This window comes from Dermacentor andersoni, chromosome 1 (genome assembly GCF_023375885.2).
Source record: "Dermacentor andersoni chromosome 1, qqDerAnde1_hic_scaffold, whole genome shotgun sequence".
NCBI lineage: Eukaryota > Metazoa > Arthropoda > Arachnida > Ixodida > Ixodidae > Dermacentor > Dermacentor andersoni.
The window spans coordinates 46,644,431-46,665,316 of NC_092814.1; the positions used below are offsets into that span (position 1 = coordinate 46,644,431).

The following is a 20,886-nucleotide window of genomic DNA, read 5'->3' on the forward strand; positions in this document are numbered from 1 at the left end:
GCGTTTACAGACACCTATCTTGAGTCCCTAATGATCCAAACCATGGCGTACACTCGTAATTGCAACGAAGGCAATCTGCTGCCCATGTATACCAGAAAGCTTAGTCATGTTTTGAGCCACACATAAATGGGGCGCCAGCTCTGCCACTTGTTTCATTGTAAACAAGGCGCCCGTGGGGAGCCGTAACATAAACATCTATTTTAAATCATTTTGATCGGTGTCCGGGCCTCTTCCTTTTAAGTATGCATCATCCAGACCAGATGGGCTTCCGTCATACTCTCGACTTCATACACTTCTGCAAATTCATTATAAAAGCCAACAAGCATAAAGAAAACTTGGAACTAAAGTAAGTAAAATAACCAAAGTAGCTTCACATGATGTTACATCACTGTTACATTACATTGTTATCTGGTTATGTACAGCTAGAGTAAGAATCACATTATGTTTACCTGATTTGGAAAAAGCTGCTATAATTAGCTAGCTATATTTACAGTTAGTATATAAAACCTATGACAACTCACATTTTTGTGATGAGAGATGACTCTTGAAACACTTGCAAGACAATTGAGGGCAGTGGGAATGATGGCCTCATGCCTATTCACAAATACCTATGAAGAAATGTTTAAATTCAGTTATTCTCTATGTAGGCTAAGAAAAATGACACTGGTAGCTTAATTGGTAGGTTACGTTTTACCAGGTTGTGTATTTGTTTCCAGATAAGTACTGTCTTTTCAGTGAAACAGGCAGGGGGAAACACTTTGGCTCCTTGAATCTGCAGGAAAAAAGAGATGGCAATAAGGCACCAGAAGCTTTTTAACATAAGCATTTATCAATCACAACAGAACTGTCCTGTACTGCTTTCTATTTCTCTGAAAGCTTCATACACACATATCAAGGATATTGAAGTTCATACACTGACCTGATTATGTTAAATCTGAAACTCAGTACACCAGAGCAGCTTTTAAAGCAGCTTTCAGCAGCCTCAAGCAGATGCCACAAAACAAAGCAAATAACAGGTGCAACAACCTGATTATATGCATATATATATACAGGCTTAGCCACAGAACTTACCAAGAGTTTCAGTGAGTCCAACTTTGCAACAGTAAGATCAGAATCTAGTTTTTCTACAGCCAGTGGTACGCAGTACTTTCCAAAACCAGCCGAAGCAGTCATACACATTAGCAAGGCTTCAGCCAGATCCTCTCGGCTAATTTTGCCTGCATCACTGGCAGGCTGCAAAAGTGAGATAAATGAAATCATAAGCAAGATAATATAAATTGAAACACAAATTCTGCTTTTAAATTTAGGTATTGTTTGTTAACATCAATGCTGCCATATGTAGATCTAAGTGCAAAAAACTAGGATGAACATTTACAACCATTACAATATGCCAATCACAGAATGCAGTTAATGCCCAAGTAGCATTTCTTTTGGCAATGGTATTTCTATAATTGACAGCGCGCCATTTAATTAAGATGTAGTTAGAAAATGCAGAGCTTTGTGTACTCAGCTTTAAAAAAATGTCTAAGTCACTTTAAACTTGCAAAAGACAGCAGAAACACTCCACATCCTTGGTCTATCTTGTGCAGTTTCAGTTTGAATTTTACTTTCAAAAAAGCGTATTTACTCGAATGAGTTCTGTGGTAATTTACAATGTGCAGGTAGGTTTATTAAAGAAAAGTTGTCATCTATGAGAATGTAACAAACACTTACAAAGGAACCCTACAAGTTCCTCAGATAGAAAGCTTCAGGATAAATATGAAGAAAAATTTATCACTATACCAACTGAGCTACTCAGGAGACGACTGCTGATCTCCTGATTAGCTCAATTGGTAAAGTGAATGCCCCAGTCAGGCAGATGTACTCTAGGTTTGATCCCAAAACTGAGGCATTTTATTTTTCCAAATGTAATGCTCTTTTCTGAGGAACCCATGTGGAATTTCTTTGTAGCTTTGTAGCCACATTCAGGTGGATATCAACTTTTCCTTTCACTACATTTGATTGCCCCACTTGCCTCGTTCGTGCCAATGTTCAAAAATTACATCTATTATTTCAGCATTAACTGCAATGGACTACAGCAAGCTAGCTAAGGCACAAACAACACTACAGGCATTCACTGGCGCATTGCATGAATGCGCCACAGCACATCATACCATCAAGCTAATCCCATCAGAAAAGGCAACAATAACCAAATGTAGTATGCAGCAAGAAGAGAAACTTCCCTTTCTATACAATATTACATAATGTAAAGGCCAGAGCATTTTCAATGAACATGAATGCATGAACAACTTCATGGTGGCAGCACACGAAAAGGTCCGTCAAAGATGTAGGAAAACAAACATACTAATTCCCTTCCATCTAGCACTGACAGATTTTCTTTTTATTGTGCGCCAGCTAAAAGAGTGTCAACATGAAAAAAAGTGTACATGCGTTAAGTGCGGGAAGCCGGTCACATGGTACATATATTGTAACAGTAGTCTGGCACCTTGAATACGTTCCAGGCAGTACACGACACACCCAAATCTCATCCGTTCCAAAAACCAACCATTCCCCCGACTCACTGCTACCCTATCCTTCTGCTTGCCTTTCTCTTCCTCTACTTTCACTTGAGGCATTCTTCGTTGCCATTACACTCACCGCCCCCTCTCCCCTCAAGTTCGCACAGGAGTAAGACAGGAGTTCAGTACAGGTTTCACGAGGGACATAAAGCGTTATCTGGCTGGTATGAATAGGAAAAGTGCATTTGTGACGGTTGTCATCAAGTTCGGTAATCATGGCTAAACAAAACATCACAGGAACCAGAGCTTCCACAACATGGAAAAAGACAGAAAACCGGGGCAAGAATTTTTCACAGCCCGTGACCATGACTAAATCACCTGATTGGAAAGAGCGAGCAGGACTTTTAGAACGACAGAAAACTGAGCCAGCTCATAAGAATTCATAATGCTGGCGTTCATGTTGTCCACTTCTCTCCTCTTGTGTCCATGTCTGCATGCCTTACCCCTTCTTTGCATTATGAGCAGAACTTTGCTGAGAAGACATATTAAACTGTGCTTGGTGGTTCAGTATTGCCAACTGAGCTCGGAGGTGAGCCTGGCGCAGGGTCTCGCTCGACTCCACTTTTGCAGGGCATTCTTGAAAAGACGTGTTGCAGCCAAGAAGGTGTTCTTGCAGTAACCTTGGCGTCCTCCCATAAAGCGGAAATGGCGTGGTGCGAGTGACTTCCTGTTGGGACATGTTTAGAGCAAAAACCACAGCACCGACGTAGTAATCTCGGTCATCGTGTGTGGGACAGATGTAGGAAGAAATTATGTTGTTTATGGTGCGGTTGGTGCGCTCGACCTGTCCATTTGTTTGTGGATGTTGAGGGGACACTGCAGCGTGTCGTACTCCATGTTTAGACAAGAAAGTTTTGAAGGCATGCGACATAAATGCCGTGCCATGGTCGGAAATGAACTTCGGTGTGCCTTGCAGAATATGAGGCACTGCAGAATCAGGAAGAGCTCGAATTTCTACCCACTTAATCAGGCAGTCCATGGCCACAATGAGAAATTTGTTGCCATGCTTGCGGTGAGAAAATGGGCCCATGTGATCAATGCCCACAATACTGAACGGTTCATTAGGAAGGGTGATTGGTTGTAAGGGCACAGGTTGTGGGTTTGTGACGACCTTACAAGCTTGACAAATGTTGCAGGATGACATGCACAGGTAGACACTGGCGCACATGCCAGACCACCAAAATCTTCTCTTAACGTGAGCCAGAGTCTTCTGCTGACCCATGTGGCCAGCAGAGGGGGCGTCATGACACATGAAAAGTATGGATGGTCACATTGCCACAGGCACCACAGGTAGTTACAATTCACTTCCTGTACATCGATGATAAAGGATGCTATCCAGGACTGTACAAGCTGATGAAAGTCTCTCGAGGTGGCGCTTAGCTGTACTGGTATCCCCAGAGAGGCCCTTGGGCAATGTCACAAGTTTCAGTATCCTTTGATTGCGCAGCTTGGAGATTGAGTACTGCAAATGCTGGCGCAGAGTAGCTAGTAATGACAGGGTTGCATGAAAGGTAGTTGGTGTCTTGTTGACAAGAACCACTACGATGAACAACTGTGAAACTGTCGTCAAGAAGTTTAAGGGCCCTCTGGGCAAGTTTGGCATTTAGGTCTTTCTTTGTTTGGAGCCAGCACAGTGCAACATTGTCAGTAACAACAGTAAAATGCTCGCCATAGACATAAGCTCACACTTCTCAATGGCCCAGACTACCGTGAGGCACTCAAGTTCTGAAGCATGGTACCGAGTCTCTGGTTCACTGAGGCAGCAAGTGGCATAGAAAATGGGCTTCTCATTCCCTTCAGAGTCAGACTGTAGAAGAACAGCCCCAAGGCCAAGACCACTGGCATCAGTGTGGATGATGCTAGGGGTGTCCTCTTGATAGTGCGCAAGTGTCGGTGGGGTCATCAAAGCCGCCTTAATGTTCTGGAAGGCTGATTCTTGGTCGGGGCCCCAATGCCACTACCTATTTTTCTTCAGAAGTTCGTTGAGGGGTGCAGCACGAGCGGCGAAGCCAGGGACAAAATGGCAAAAGCAGGAAGTGAAGGCCAAACTTATTTGGCCGTTGTAGGAAGTGGAATGCTTGCTAAAGCTTGTAGTTTTCAAGGGTCAGGGCTGATGCATGGGCACTCGCAACATCAAATAAGTAACTTCTCAATAGCCGAAGAAACACTTTAAAGGCTTTATGCGGAGTCCAACATCACCTAAAGCACGCAAGACAAGCTCCAAACAGCGTTGGTGTTTGGAAAATGAGGAAGCATAAACGATGATGTCACCCAAATATACTAATGCCATCGACCACTTCCAAGTGTCCAAGGACCCGGTCCATTAGTTTTTGGAACACTGCAGGTGCATTAGAGAAACTAAAACAAAGGTGGTTAAAATGATACAGGCCATTCGGTGTGATAAAAGCAGTCTTCTCCGCGTCGTTCTTGTCAAGCCCGACCTGCCAGTAGCCGAAGAGGAGGTTGAGCGCAGGGAAAAATCTGGCCCCGTGAAGCAAATCTAAGGCGTCGTTGAGGCAGTGAAGAAAGTATATATGCGGCTCTGTAATGCTGTTTAGGCTGTGATAGTCCATGCAAAATTGCGTAGTGCCATCCTTCTTTCTCACAACTACTGGGGATGACCAAGGACTGAATGAGAGACATACGATGCCATGCTGTAACATATCTTCCACTTGAGTTGTAGTTTCAGCACATTCAGAAGCAGAAACGTGACGAGGGTTGTGCCGAACGGGTGCATGGGAGCCAGTGTTGATTTTGTGATGAACAAGAGTAGTACAGCCAAGTTCGCTCAGTGATAACACTAAGCACCTTTGAAATTTCCCCAGCAATGCTTGGATATTGGACTTCTCGAATGACATTAGGTTTGGGCCAAAATGAAACGCATTCCAGTCGACGGAATCATCGCCACTCTCTGGAGAAGTACAGTGTTGCACTGTTGTGAGGATGGAGCAGGGCTTAAGGGCCAGATGCTAACACAGTTCCAGAGTGTAAGTGCAGCCGGCTGTCTGATAGGTTGAACACCAGGACAGCAAGTGCAGAAGAGGAGCGCAGTAAAGAGAGTGGGATGGCAAATTCATTGCCCGGTCACAAGCAGGTAGTGCAGTCAACAAAGACATCTGCATCTAAGCATGCGTCCATGTCACAAAGAACATGTACCCATGCAGAAGAAAACAAGGGTATAGTTACCATAGATGTTGCCAGCACAGGAAAATAAAGTGGTGGTGGTGGGCAAACATGTTCATGTTTGTGGGCCTTCAATAGAAGCACAGTCATTAGCACACATATCCATATTGAGAGGGCGCATACTCTCACATGAAAGTAAGAGAAATGCTTACGCAATGACAAAGTGCCATTGCTCAGAAAGGAGCAAGCTCCTGTGGCCGCGTGGCTGGCCAACTTAAAAATAGAGCGCACGCACGAGGACAACATATCATTTGTGACTGTGATGGCTGCCAGGTCAGGTGCCGGATCGTGAGGGTGCAATCCTATTATGCACCCAACGTGGTTAAAGTCCATGCGTACGCCCAGTGCTGAGCGCTAGTTGCAGCCTAAAATTAAGGGTATGTAGATTTCTTTTCTTTTTTTTTTGATATGGGGTTTCAACGTTTTCCGGTGGCTCACCTAGCTGGACTTGCAACGTGGGCATACCTGTAAATGGGCCCAGTGATAGGAGGGACTTGACGACTTGCACGGGGTCCTGCTCCTCAGTGGCCCACAGTGAAGTTTTCTGATGAAGGAGTATGAGAGACACAGTCTCAAGTGTAATGGCTGATCTCATTGCACTGATAGCAGTGCATGGTTGGAGAGCGCAAATGGTATATGTCGGAGCGATTGGCTTGGGCTGCTGATGCTTGTTGACTTGGAAAAGGGCAGGGGTGGGGCACTGCTTTGGAGCATTCCCCTATGTGAGCTTCCAAGACAAGAGCTAAGGCAGCATGAACTGTAGACGGGCGGGCAAGGCGGATGAAGTGTTGAACATTGAGGTCAGTAATGGCTTCGATGAAGGCTTTGGTAGCGATGAAGTCGGCAGTGAAGTTCAAACAACCAGCCAGGGCCTTCCATGACAGGCGCTCGAATTGAATTGAATTATGGGGTTCTATGTGCCAAAAGCACTTTCTGATTATGAGGCACGCTGTAGTGGAGGACTCCGGAAATTTGGACCACCTGGGGTTCTTTAACGTGCACCTAAATCTAAGTACACGGGTGTTTTCGCATTTCGCCCCCATCGAAATGCGGCCGCCGTGGCTGGGATTCGATCCCGTGAGACAGGCGCTCGAGATGAGCAGCGAGTTCTTGCAGGCTGTAGTGGCCCTGCTGCACATGCCATAATTTTGTAAGATTTAAGTGCTGAAGATGGGCATTACCATAGTAGGACTTGAGTGCCGGGATGAGACTTGCGTAGTTGGAATGGTCGGATGCCAGCAGGAACTCCAGAAGTTCAGAGGTAGCAGGACGAAGCTGAGCCGCAAGGATTTGAGTTTTATGGTGAGATGACCAGTAGTGGAGAACAACGACATACTCGAACTGCATACAAACAGCAGACCATGACATGGTACCACCAAAGGTAGGTGGACTAGGGAAGGGTCCCTGACATTGCTGTGTGATGGAATTCGGAAAGGGAGATTGAGGTGCCGAGACAGGTGGGGCTTGATCAGTGGAAACAGGCAACATGAGGCTTGAAACACGTGTGGTGAGGTCAGCGAAGCGATTCTCCACAGAATACATATGCTGGACTAAACAGTTCTCAACGGAGAGTAGTTGCTGGTCACGGCGTGCTTCAAAAGCGACCAGGAAAGCCGCTAAGCGAGGTGTAGGCTGACAGTGAGTGGTGGTGTCGCTCACAGAAAGTGCTTAGTCCAGTTGAGTGCCCGATAACGGTACCGGCATAAATTGAGGCACCAATGCGAGCGAGGGTATCGTACTGGGAGACGTCTTGCTGCGGGTTAGCATGACTGCTGCTGCCAAAATGTAATGGGAGTCCGGAGGCCTTGAACAGGTTCGAAGCAGTACACGACACACCCAAATCTCAGCCATTCCAAAAACCAACTATTCCCCTTACCCACTGCTCCTCTACCCTTCTGCTTGCCCTTCTCTTCCTGTTCGTTTACTTGCGGCATTCTGCTCCGGACCACTGTCAGTTGCACTTCATTCCTCAAAGAGTCGGGACACGTGTCAAGTGAGCTCCTGAGCAACATTTTGAAATGTGGTGAATGCACTTTTAAATCATGGATCCGAGACCTCAAAGAGGTGTGACATAATGCCCTAATGCATTTCTCGCATTGGCCACTAAATCACAAATGATTTTTTTTTTATTGGTTGTTCTGCATTAGACCAACAGCCTCGTTTGCTCACATCTGCTGGTAGGCTTAGTACTGTGCCATTTTTAATATCGGATCTTCCTTGGTTCATCCAAAACAAATAAATATACACCACCTTCAGTAATGTCCAGCTAAACAACACTGAGCAATCTCTAGCTGTGCCAGCTGTTGGAATGTGGGCAATGAAATAGCACCCTTCTGTTATCTGTTAGTGTGCTGCATTTGATTTCTATTTTAAACAATACCATGGCAGTCTGCACAGTGTTCCACATTTTTAATTTGGTGTTGCCATGGATAGATGACACATTTTAATCTATTTCAGGAAAACCGGGCGATTGCCATATCTAAGCTTAACACTGGACAAAGTCGACACCAAGGGCCACTGTTTACATTTGGCAGAAATGAGATGACTGCGTAGTCTGCAGAGGTACCTGTGCCTGCTTCCAATGGAAATGCATGTCTGTACTGGGAGTGCAAAGTAAAAAATGTACAAGTACAAAAAAATCCACCAACAATTACGATACTCCCTAATGTAAAATTTGAGCGGAGCTCTATACGTGTTTTCGTTTCGCAATATATTAGCAGGCGCGCACAATCTGTCTCATGCGGCACAGTCTAAACGAAGCGAAGTGTGACACGACTGATCCGCTACACATGGGCATGATTCCCAGCAGCCACCGCAGACAGACCTCCACTCATGCAACGCTTTGGTGAACAGACGATGGGTAGAGTGCCTGAATGCGCGCACCCCCGCGAGGGGAGCGAAGGCGAGCGAGCGCATCGAGGAACCCTAACGACTACTCTGGTGCAATCTAATAGTCATCATTCCCATAGTCCGTCCCACACAGCACTACGCTTTTCTTCTCATGCTTTCGCCATACCCTCCTCCTCCGCTTTCCGCCTCATGAGTTCCGCGTTCGCTCTCATCTTTCACTGTGCTTGTTCGCTCGGTTACAAGGTATGACGCCGACGCTCACAGCAGGAACGGTCGCCTAAGAGCTGCACTCTAAAAAATCTCTAACTGTTGTCATGAAATGACAATCGCAAAACATTGTATAAGCTCTTAATACTGCCCTTCATAATAATGTAAATTAGGAATGCTCCAAAGCCAACAACATCATGACACCACTTTCTGCCAAGGCAAAAGATTAACAACTTAAGGATGATAGATGCAGAAAGTAGAGCTTACGGGATTGAAGTCAATAGGAAAATAGCACGCACACACTTCAAACAGTGATTCTTCTAGTTCTCCTGGAAAAGAAAGCATTCACAATTTCAAATGCAGCTACAGTTGGTTTGTTTTAAAACCTACTTTCGAGTTTCATGCTTTCAAGTAAACTTTTGACAATACGAGGGAGCAAATGCGCAACATAGAAAAGCAAGATTTGCCAAACTGTACTGCTGGCTTCAAGAAAGGAATGAAGCAGCTACAATCATCAAAGTGCAAACACTGGCTGGAATAAAACATGCAATTTATAGCTAACACTAGAGTCATTCAATAGTGTCACAAAAAGAAATTATAAATGAACAAGAAAGTCAGTTCAGTGCCAACATAAGAGTTTTCATAGTACCAAGAATTGTGAAAGCAGCACAAAAGTGAAGACAACACCAGCACAAGGCTATGTTTAGTGCATGCACAAAGATACACAGACAATTCCACCTAATACTTCACAGGCACAGTGATACTGGCCACTACACAGTTAATGCAAAAATATAAAAATGAAAATGCAGCACTGGCTGCATGAACTTGAGCAGAATAAAGGGGCAATGACATGGTCATCGAACTGTTCTCAGTTTATCATTATAAAGAGAATAGAGGGGCCATTATGGTTATATGAACGACTAAACTGGGCTCTTACCACTACTTTTAACCCTAAATTTCAATTTAACGTCATTGCCTCTAAGCCCGTCCCACCAACAAATCATGCCATTTTGGAATGGTTTGTTGGGAGAGTCCAGCACGTGGACGCTGTGCTGGACTCTCCCGAGGTGCCTGAATGCGCACCTCTGCTGAAAGGTAATGCATTGGGGCACCCTACTCTCCTTGCTCACATGCTCTGGCATCCATCTCCATTGCATTATGCCCACAATTCTTTCACTTGCACAATAACAACAGCACAAACAAGGGAATGCCTTCAGAAACTACTTCTAGTCTATCACCGAGTTGCACACGTGAAAACAAATCCACGCGTATACAGTGCATATCGGCCACCCAGAATTCACTTTATTTTGTCACCCATAACTGTTGCCAGACTGATGTACAATTCAGTTGCAGCATTAAAAAATTTAGAATACAAGTTTTCTGCCACACCTAATGTGCTTAAGTTATGATGGCTCGCTGTGGAACCTGTATGGTTTAACATCCAATGCATAATTCAAGCTTAAACAACAAAGAGTCACCTAAGAAGAGCAGGTGCTATGACCTACAACGGGGTCAAGTTACCCACTCCCCTAACAAACTATCTGACTGCTGAACCTCTTTGATGATGCTTGGAAAAACCAGATGAGTTCAGCCTGCAACATCCTACGTTGCCCTCGACCCCACCCCCCTGCCCACTGCTTGCCTCCCTCATACATCTTCCTAGGCCTCAAGGGGCCCCCCATTCTCGCTTAAACACATGATGACGAGGGTCCATCCATTCCTATAGTCTGTGCCTGTTTGTTAATACAGTTGAATCTCAATTCAATAAACATGGGTATAACAAATTATTGGATATAAAAAAGTAAATCTAAACTGTCTCTCACTGAAATCAATGTGCAATGAACGTATGTTTATAACGAATATCAAATATAACAAAGGTATTTCTTCAAGTTGGATGTGACTTCATTATAACAAGGTTCAATGAGAAGCGTGCACTCTTATATCGCTGCCTTCCTCTGGCTGGGGTACCTTGTATAATATTTCCACACATTTGCATATAATGATTAGTTGTCAATTAGTACTGGTGCTACAGTAAGTGATGCTTAGTTGCTTGCCAGTACCACTGATGCAGTTCTTATCCACACAGCAAGACAGGTGGGACTGCTGGCTCAAGCATCCAGCAATGCATTCACTTCCCTGTCTAAAAGACATGCTGGCCTTCAGAGGCATAGTCTTCATTTAGCTTGATTTCTCTGCCTCACTTTATCACAGCTTTATAACTTTGCATCCACTTCACTTCCTCTGCCCTTCCACTCACAGTTTGCATTTAACAGTGTGCAAGCTATCAATAACAACGGAAAACAAAATAGCAGAATGATAGCAACACAGACTCAAGCACAGACTTAGTGTACACACTTCTGATGCCATCAGCTATGAAACAAAAAAGTTGCCGTCAAACTGGCTAGCTAGCATGAGTGTCTTTGCTGGCAGTACCTGATACACTTGTTGCTGGTCTACTAGTATTTTCTTCAGCGATAACACCCGGAACACTTAATTTTTGTTGGAATGCAAATGGCTGGTGAATTATTGTGCCACACATTTAACAGCCAATATGTTCAATCTCAATTATCAATATAAAGTTGAACCCCACTATAACAAAGCCACATCCAAATCGAAAACACCTTCATTATAATATTCATTACAAGCTGATATTGGTAAAGAAATTTTGTTATCAGCTTCATTATATGAGGGTTGAAACAGAAATAAGGTTTCCAAAGAGCTCCAGCCCCACAGAAAGGTGCAAGGCGAAATCCGGCAACACTGCTGCGCGCGGCTGTCCCCCCACTCTCGATTCCCACCGGCCGCGCTTCGCTACGCCGCTCATTCTTGGCTCAGCAGCCGTCTGATATGGAGGTTCCCATTGTTGATCCCGCCAAGTGGGAGACTCGTTTCGTAATTCGCTTTTTGCACGCCAAAGGGACTCCACCCGTGGATATTCATTGTCAGTTGACAGAGGTGTATGGCGACAAATGTATGTCCGTTCAACACATCCGAAAGTGGTGCAGGGAGTTTAATGCTGGTCGGAAGGAAGTCCATGATGAAGAACGGAGTGGAAGACCGTCAGTTTCAGAGACGGTTATCGAGATGGTCCAACGCGAAGTGCTTCAAAACAGGAGGATCACCGTCCGTGAACGTGTTGCTCAGATTCCTGGGAGTTCTTACGGTACTGTGGAAAGAGCTTTGACTGAAAAATCGGGGTACCAGAAGTGTTGTGCTTGATGGGTACCGAGCGGCTATTGACATCAGACCACAAGAAGAAACGCCTTGACTGTGCTCACCAGTTTCTTCAAAAGTGTCAAGAAGATAAGGAAGGATTGTTGGACTCCATTGTTATGGGAGACGAAATGTGGGTGTTCCATTTCACTCCCGAAATGAAACAAAAATCCTAACAGTGGTGTCACCCAGGGTCACCAGTCGCAAAGAAGTACAAACTTCTTCTGCTGGCACAAAAAGTCATGGCCAGTGTTTTTTGGAATCGTAAGGGGATACTGCTGATTGATTTCATGGAACGTGGGACAACAATCAACTCAGACAGTTACTGTGCAACACTAAGAAAACAGGCAAGTTATCCAGAACCGTCGGTGAGGACGACTGGCAGCCAGTGTAACGCTGCTTCACGACAACGCCCGACCTCACGTCTCCCGTCAAACCCAGGAACTTTTGACAAACTTTGGGTGGACTATCATGCCCCACCGACCATACAGTCCAAATCTCGTGCTTAGTGATTATCACTTGTTCCCCAAGTTAAAGGAACATTTGAGTGGCCAACGCTTCTGGAGCGACAATGACGTCAAAGAAGAGGTAAAACGCTTTCTCAACGGGTTGGCGGCAGAGTTATACGACATTGGGATACAGAAATTGGAACACAGTCTACAAAAATGTGTAGAAAAAGATGGCCATTATGAATAAAAATAGAGCAAAGTTTCAATTTTTCAATGATGTAACAACTGGAGTTGTTACACCATTTTTTTTTCATTCCGGAATAAAAAAAGAAAATGGTATTTTTGTTAAGGTTAGCCACCATCTTTAGAGAGTTTCATTCATGCATTGCTTGCACTTGTGGCTCAACCACGCCACCTCATTTGTGAGTGCTAACAGGCTTGCTATCATTTTAGAAATGCCAACATTGTAAATGCACCGGGCTTGTTATAATTTTAGTAGTGCCAACACCATTATTGCTGTTTTCAACCCAATTTGTTCGGAGGCAAGCATGTCAATAATACCTTCATGAATATTTGAAAATCGTGGCAGCCGCATTTCAACGAGGGCAAAATGCAAGAATACTTGTGTACTTAGACTTACGTGCACATTAAAGAGCCCCAAGTAGTTACAATTATCCTGAAGCTCCCCACTATGGCATTTCTTATAACCCTCTGTATAGTTCCAGGATGTTAAACGTGAAAATGTAATTGAATTTTTAGCATTCAAAATTTTTGACCATCAAATAGATTTCTTGTAGTGGGAGACCTATATAATTACTGAAATTAACAAGCACTTCCTAGATAAGTGGTTGCTTTTGATTACACTGGTATCACACTGAAGTAGGTGTGATATAAATGATGTTTGGCTTTTGTGACACATTGCTTCTGAGGTATGCTTCCATAATGCGTTTATCAATTTGTGGAAAAAAAACACCGCACATGTAACCACTTTTTTTTTCAGTCCTTTCTGTGCAGCTCAAGAGCAGCGCCCAGCTTTTCTACAAAATAATTTTATGCTGTTTTCTTGTAATTATTCTTAGGTTATGCAAAAGAATGTAAACCAGTTGGCACCAGTTTGTAGCATTTTTTTTGCTCTCGAGTTGAAACAGAAATTAACCATTTTTCTCTGAGCTGGAATGAAAACCGGGATGAAACATGTTTTGGTTTCACACTCCACTGGGCATGGTGCCACAGGTTCAATTGCCAGCTACTACCACCCCATTTTGACGTAGGCGGAAATTAAAAAACACCAAAATGCCAAAACGGTGCATGCCACGTGTTGAAAATTGGTCTGAAGCGTCCCATGGAGTCCAGGTATAGATTTAAAATGCAAAACCCAATAAGTTATATTTTAGTCAACCTCTGCTGTCATTTTCTGTTGCTGCATAGCCACAAAAAGAGACTAAGAAGTTTTGGCAATGATATGGCGCAACACACAGCCACTCAAAGCTAGAGTATGCTGCTTATTGTGCAGATACCACTGAGTCCAACAAAGCACAGATTGCCAGGTGAAGCAGAGGACAAGAGTTGCGACAAGTGAGAAGCATGCATGAGTCATAAGAAGACTGCATGCACATCCTGTAACAAAAAAAATTATAATAATAAAAGCAAGCCAGCCTTTCTTGGCAAGGAACATTCGTGTATGTGTGCAGTCAGGATCATTCTGGGTACAGGGTGCACAAACACTTGTTTGGCGCACAGAGATGACCCTTCACAATAACATATCAGGCCAGCTTGTTAAACCAAGTCAGCACTCACCATCGATCTTACTCTAACATGTTTCATTTTAAGTATGTAGCAGCAGTTATAAGCAGCATGTTATAAACATACTGCTTAGAAGCTTACCAAGCTTTCCATTCTACATCATCTTTATTTATTTATTTATAAATACTGCGATCTTAAACAAGATCTTAGCAGCGTGGTACATGAGTAAGTTTACAAAACAAAATAAATACAAAAATGGCGAACTGCACTCAACAAATTCTTCACACAAGCGCTTCACACAAGCGCAAAAAACAGGCGCGAAAACAAGCGCTTCAACGTTACTTCAGCGATCCTTTCCAATCATACAGTCAAACAGTGCTATCACTAACAATCTCAGCAAGTGCAAAAAAAAATTTTTTTTATTAAAGATGTCTCGAAAAGTGATAATGAGTCCTGTGTTACAGTTTTATCACTAAAGCAGTGCAAAACAAAGACGCACCTAAAATAAAGTTGTTGCAAATCATAGGGATTATGGCAAAAACTTGCAAGAGACACCGTGGATCCCGTTCGCCTTCAATTGCTTGAATGCAACCATGCACAAACTTGCTACCCATGTTATGCAGAGCTGAAAAAGAAAAGAAAGCAGAGAACATGCACATCACTTGCATTGTCCAAGTTGCATGGACACTACATGCTGCACTGGTACCCTCCGCATAAGTGCACAGGACCTGGGCTGCTATAACGTAAAGCTATTCCAAACTTTTCAATTTAAATTTTGCAATCAGCCCTCGGCGATTGGTCAAAAACTTTTTTGAACTCCCCCACCCCGCCCGTCTGTCACGCAATGTCATGAAAACCGCGATAGCTCCTTATCTGATATGACACGTACACACTGAAGATTGGACCGAACAAAAGAAAAATAGTTATTTCTCATTCGACACCTTTTTGTCATCAGTCCTCAGCTACTGGCCAAATGTTTTCGGGTTGCACCTACTTTACCTGCCTGTCACACGACGTCACAAAACCGCGAAAACTCACCGCGTCAAAGTAACTTGTACACGTTAAAGATGCATTAATATGCAGAACAAAACTGCTTTTTTTTCTGAATAGCCGCAGGCTGCCCCGTTCCGAAAAGAATAAAAGATGGCTGCCACCAATCACTCAGGCACTGGCTATTCACACCGGCAGGACAGCATGGGTATATTTGGGTACAATAAAACTTTTTGCGTGGCCGTGTAACGTTTTCGAGCAGTTTCAGCATGTTTACGACGTCGTTATTTGCTGAGGATACATTTTAGCGGCATTCTTAACCTTCCGTTGCATGCCGCCGCAATTTTCGACCAGCCACCTCAAGCTAAGTAAGGGAAAGCGGACCAATCAGACGCTGGCACTACTTCCTTCATCCAGTTGCAGATTTTCAGTGCACTGGCTCGGCCCCATCAAAATCCCTCTGCACTTGAGCATGCCCTCGCCTCTTGTCAGCCAATTAGATAAGACAAGCCACTCAATGTAGGCAATGTAATTCGTTTTTCAAGCAAACAAAAGTGACCTCCTATAAACAAGGAGAGAGTTTGATTGGTCTGTTCAGACAACCCTGTGGGTGCTTTTATGTTTGTCCCTAAACGTTTTACATGCTGTTATTAGATGATCATGAATAACCAACTAGCCCGAATTTCCACTCTATCATTTTGTATGAAGTGATTTTATTAATTTATAAACATGGCACATCTGAAGCAGGCCATACATGCTGTTGCGTCTGTCAAACACCTTCCAATTTCTCTTCAGTTGCATAGGTCTGCATTACTGCAGCAGTGGTGGAAATTTGTGTCTTTACTACTACTCCTCACAAATAACTTGTACAATTGCTACCAATTGCATAACATTTTGACACAGCTTTCCCAAGTAGTGCTTGTTTTCGAGCCATACAGAACTGAACACTCCTTATTACTTAGACAAACAGAAATGTCAACAGCAAGAGGAGGCTTTTACTAGCCTACACACCTGATGTATAATTAAGGAGCATATAAGCTAGCATCCTGTAGACGAGGTAGCGTTCAGCCTGGAGAAGCCCAGGCATTTGCACATCATAGAGGATGGCCTGAAGTAACTTCTCAATTTCGGCATCATCCACCTTATCTTGGTTAACCTGTAAAAAACATAAGGTTAAACCCTCTTCAAAAGGAAACATTCATAACATATGTGTTCTATACAGCAGCAACTCATCTTCTGATCACTTACAAATACAAATCTATAGGAATGCATGTAGCTTTTTGACACTAAGTTGAAACACACAACTAAAGCTACATGCACAATTTTTTTTTTTTCTGCATTAGGCACACTGCTTTCTGGACAACAATTATTACTGCTGTGCATCGATTTGATGCAAACAGCAATTTAGTGCAGATAACCATTATCGGACTCAAAGTTATTTGTGCAAGCATAATAACTTGCACAAATGCACCATGGAGGGGCATTAGAAAGGCTTCTAAAAGTAATTTTTCACAGCAATCTAGCACCGATTTTTTTTTTTTTTTTTGCTTGCATCGTCATCTCCGATTAATTTCTTATTCTAACATTACCCTTTTCATTCCATTCTTCCAATAGAGCATATTGCACCTTTCACCTGAAACAATCTACATTCTTCAAGCCCATGTGCTTCAATCTCATATGACATATGTCAAATCCTTCCATGTTTTTCTTGAAGTATCTGCACACACCAATTGCAGGATGCACAAATGCCTCACTGTATATCTAAAGCTGATGCAGGCACTTTATATATACCAAGGTTTCCAGTGAGAAAACTCACTAGTAGGACCTGGTGGATTTCCTTACAACCCCAACAGCTCTACTCTACTGAGCAGCACATTTGCCACAAAAAAGATACACAATAAATAAAACGGGTTGATGATAGCATAGGCAGCCATTGCCAATGTGTCTTCCTTTTTGTGTTCGTCTTTTCAGCGACTCATGTGTCTATCACCCAATACCAACAAGGCCAAGAAGCAATTCCTATGAAGCTCTACTCTAGACACATTCACTAGTGACAGCACCATGCCCATCATAAGCCATGCTCAAATATTCTGTTCAGTCAATAGTTCAGTAGAGGCTTAATTTTGAATACAAAGGAAGTTATTCAACATCAAGTTTAACTTGGCTCATTAAAAACATTTTTCTAAATAGACATTGGAATGCTGAAACAGTTTTCTCTTCATTTTCACTTGAGCGGCCGTAGGGTAGTCATTACAATGCCCCACTGTAAACCCCACCATTACTAGTTTTAGCTACCACCAAGCATACTTTTACATTACAGTCTATTTTCATGATGCACATGCATAGTTGAGATTTTATATACCAAATCTATGAAAAATTAACGTCTCGACAAAAACATATTAGTTGAAGAACGAAATGCTGAAAGAACAATTTCTTTATTAAGATGGTGTGCCATGCATTTTTTCTCCCCAAATTTTTCTTAAAGAATAGATTCTATAACCTTTGTTGATGCTGTCATATATTCAATAAAGGGACACTGAAAGCAAATACTAAGTCGGCGTGGGCTGTTTAAATACCTTTCCGGAAGCCTCGCAATGCTTGTTTCGTGCCAAGAAAAGACCTAGTTTACAAGAAAATTGTGTCTGAAGGGTACGAATACTTTTTTCAAAATTCAAATCTCCCGTCACCCAACCACGGGAGTGGTGACGTTGCGTACACCCTCACAAAGCCAAGACAGAGCGGCGGATTCGCCACAGCAGCTGCTTTTTGGTCAAGTGGCGTAGACCATTCGGGCATCCCGTGACATCACATGGAAGTTGAATTCTCTGCTACTTGTTGTTTATGAGAGCTTTAATAGCCAGCAAAACCAGCGCAGCACTACACGATCAGAAAGTACTGAAATGCGAAAGCGTGGACGGTGCAGAGTCGAGTGAAAACGAAACCTTTCGACCGCCCGCGTCGTTGTCAACGGCAATTTCAATGAGTTCTTTTTTTCTAAATATGAAATTGAACTGGTCAAGTAGCATTTTATTTCATCTTATAATACAATACGAGGATGTTTTTTTGCAACGAGTAGTTGAGTACTAGTGACAGAATTCAACTGAGTAGTGCTTTCGTCATCGGGCAAGTGCTTGAATGTCCCAGTAATGATGTCCTGCATTTACCTTGATTTCTTGATTATTAAGGCTCTCTACACTCAGGCTGAATTTTGACCACCTGGGGTTCTTTACTGTGCACCCAATGCAGGGTACACAGTAGTTTTTTCATTTAGCCCCTATCAAAATGTGGCCTGCATGGTCGGAATTTGATCCCGCGACCTCGCGCTTAGCAGCATAACAACAAAGCCACTAAGCAACCACAGCGGGTGCGAGAGAAAGCGTATTGAAAACAACCATCACGTCACTTCTAAGAGTCCCATGGCTCTTTTCTCTCTCGCACACTCCTTTTATGTGTGCTTCGAATTTCTTCCAGGCAACTCTTGCAAAAACTAATTCAGTGCATTCCTGTGACTCACAAAACACCACTTGTACATACAAATGCTAGATTATCAGTACTGCTTCTGGTATAAGCAGGTGTAAAGCATAGATTTGCAAACAAAAATTGATTGTTCTGTATTTTTAACTTTTTCTTCAGTTTGTTTGATAGTGGCACAAGCTGCATTTTGGATGCGCTGCCCTTTTATGAATGCAAGATAGGGCGTAGCATCGCTTCAATGCTATAGATAAAGAAGCTTTAAATGGGCGCACATTTCCCATACATTTTTAAGTACACCACCCATTTTATTTTTAGTTCGCAAAGCAGCTCCATTTTCACTCAAGAATGGCTTCTGTGAATGCGAATATCACAATCTACAGAGAGAGAGAAAGCTTTATTGCAGTTTTAGATTTTCAGAGACCTTCAGTCCAGGGCCTCACTTACTGTATTCATGCACCTATGCTGATTTTACGAGTGGAGCATGGAATCTTTGACCTTGTCTTGGAGGCTTGAGTCAGGGGCAGGGATAGTTGGGTTTCTGAGGGCATGAGGCAGTGGGGGTTGGATAGCAGTGCTAGTGCATGTATTCAATGTTGAGGTGTTGTCCACAGCAAATACATCTTGAAGGTGGTGATTATGCCAAAACCCAGATACAGTGGAGTTTAGCGGGTGTAGGTAGGGTGTTGGTTTGTGCTTGAGTTGAAACTGTGCCCTGGCTGCATTGTATTATTGTGCATATTTTGGGAAGTATTGCTCGCTTCTGCTCTCTTAATACTTCTTTAATATGATGTGCACATGTTGCATCCCAAAAAAAACTTAGAACTAAACCTCTCTTCTACTGGACCCTGGAAGGTGGCTCAGAGGCTATGGTGTTCTGCTAGTATGCGCGAGGTGCCGAATCGATTCCCGGTCACATTCTGATTGGAGTGGAATGAAAAAATGCGCGTACCGTGCTTTTGGTGCACGTTAACGAACTCCAAGTGATTTAAATTAATCAGGAGCAAGTCCCCCCCCCCCACCCCCCCACCCCTTACGAGTTGTTTCGGGAAGCCCCACAATTTCACTAAACCTGAGTTGAGGTAAGAAGGGAGAAATATAACCAACCACACGTACTTTAAGACGCCACCACCACAAGTGGAGTGCCGCAGAAAGCAAATTAGCAATCGACGAAAATGATCGAGTGTGTGGTGGACTTCAGATGTATGATGTAGCCTGAATATGAGCTTGATCACCCGTTGTGCTCAGCTCATCTTAAATTGAAGCCCATGCTCGACTTGACATAAATTACGCCTGGCGTGAACGTGCCCGAGACGCTCATAGCGTTTCCTACTGCGTTCACGACAGGCGCCATTTAATCAAGTCATACGTACGCTTCAAGATGCATTTCTGGACATGGGGAAAGCGGTCACCGTAGGTTATACTCACCACTAGCTCGTACAAGCCACGTATGGCGAACGGTACCATTATTGGGTGGTCCTCCAGCTTGCTCAGATAGTAATCAAGTAGAGTGGTAGCTGCGTTTCATAAACCACAAGACCGACATTAAGACAGTCCACATGTTGAAAGCATGCAGTGCATCGAAACTTACTTTGCTCCTTTCCAAGATATCTTTGAGGAAGAAGTTGGATGACGTTGGTGATTACTCTTACACCAGTAGCCCTTCGCTGGTAGTCTTTGTGCGTCAAAATGTGCCTACAGGACAACAGTAGTACTTACAGTGCGGGAACAAACATTACATCAAAATTTGTACTCTTACCCCATACTTTCAAGCATCTGCAGCAACTGATCCTTATCTTCTTTGATCACTGCAATAAACAGTTACGAAAAGACAACTTCATTCAGCCTTCAGCACATTTTGCCGATATTCTCACAGACGCTAAACCGTTGCGGGAACGCATGTGGGAACAAAGCAATAATTCGATCAGTTGATCAACTTCAGTGACCACAACTACCAACACATCATCAGCACAGAGCTAGTCAAAGTGTTTGTCAAATTTCTGATCACTCTACCGTTCACATAACGGGCGACTTCTTCTTGAAACTTGTCGTCACCGTCATTGAGAAGAGATGCGTCCATGGCAGCAGACGCTCCCGTTTTCAACATGTGCCTTCAAGTTCCAGCACCGCCACAAAGTGTACACTGGTGTACATGCATACAAGCTCCAGAACACACTTCAGCATCGTAAGTACTAATATATGTTCCAATTTAATTGTAAGTA

The 20,886-nt window shown here is 43.4% G+C and overlaps 1 protein-coding gene across 1 annotated transcript in view; it reads right to left on the minus strand.

Moving 5' to 3' along the window:
- Positions 1-20,813, minus strand: part of Mms19 (MMS19 nucleotide excision repair protein) — a 73,247-nt gene extending 52,434 nt beyond the window's left edge. The window contains exons 1-10 of the mRNA XM_050191111.3: positions 20,678-20,813; positions 20,424-20,472; positions 20,256-20,359; positions 20,093-20,181; positions 16,205-16,349; positions 14,703-14,828; positions 9,066-9,127; positions 1,072-1,233; positions 695-772; positions 522-608 (exon numbers count right to left, since the gene is read on the minus strand). Of these exons, the coding sequence (XP_050047068.1) occupies positions 522-608; positions 695-772; positions 1,072-1,233; positions 9,066-9,127; positions 14,703-14,828; positions 16,205-16,349; positions 20,093-20,181; positions 20,256-20,359; positions 20,424-20,472; positions 20,678-20,771 (996 nt within the window). The 5' untranslated portion in view covers positions 20,772-20,813. The remainder of the gene's footprint in view (positions 1-521; positions 609-694; positions 773-1,071; positions 1,234-9,065; positions 9,128-14,702; positions 14,829-16,204; positions 16,350-20,092; positions 20,182-20,255; positions 20,360-20,423; positions 20,473-20,677) is intronic.
- Between the last annotated feature and the right edge of the window lie 73 nt (positions 20,814-20,886).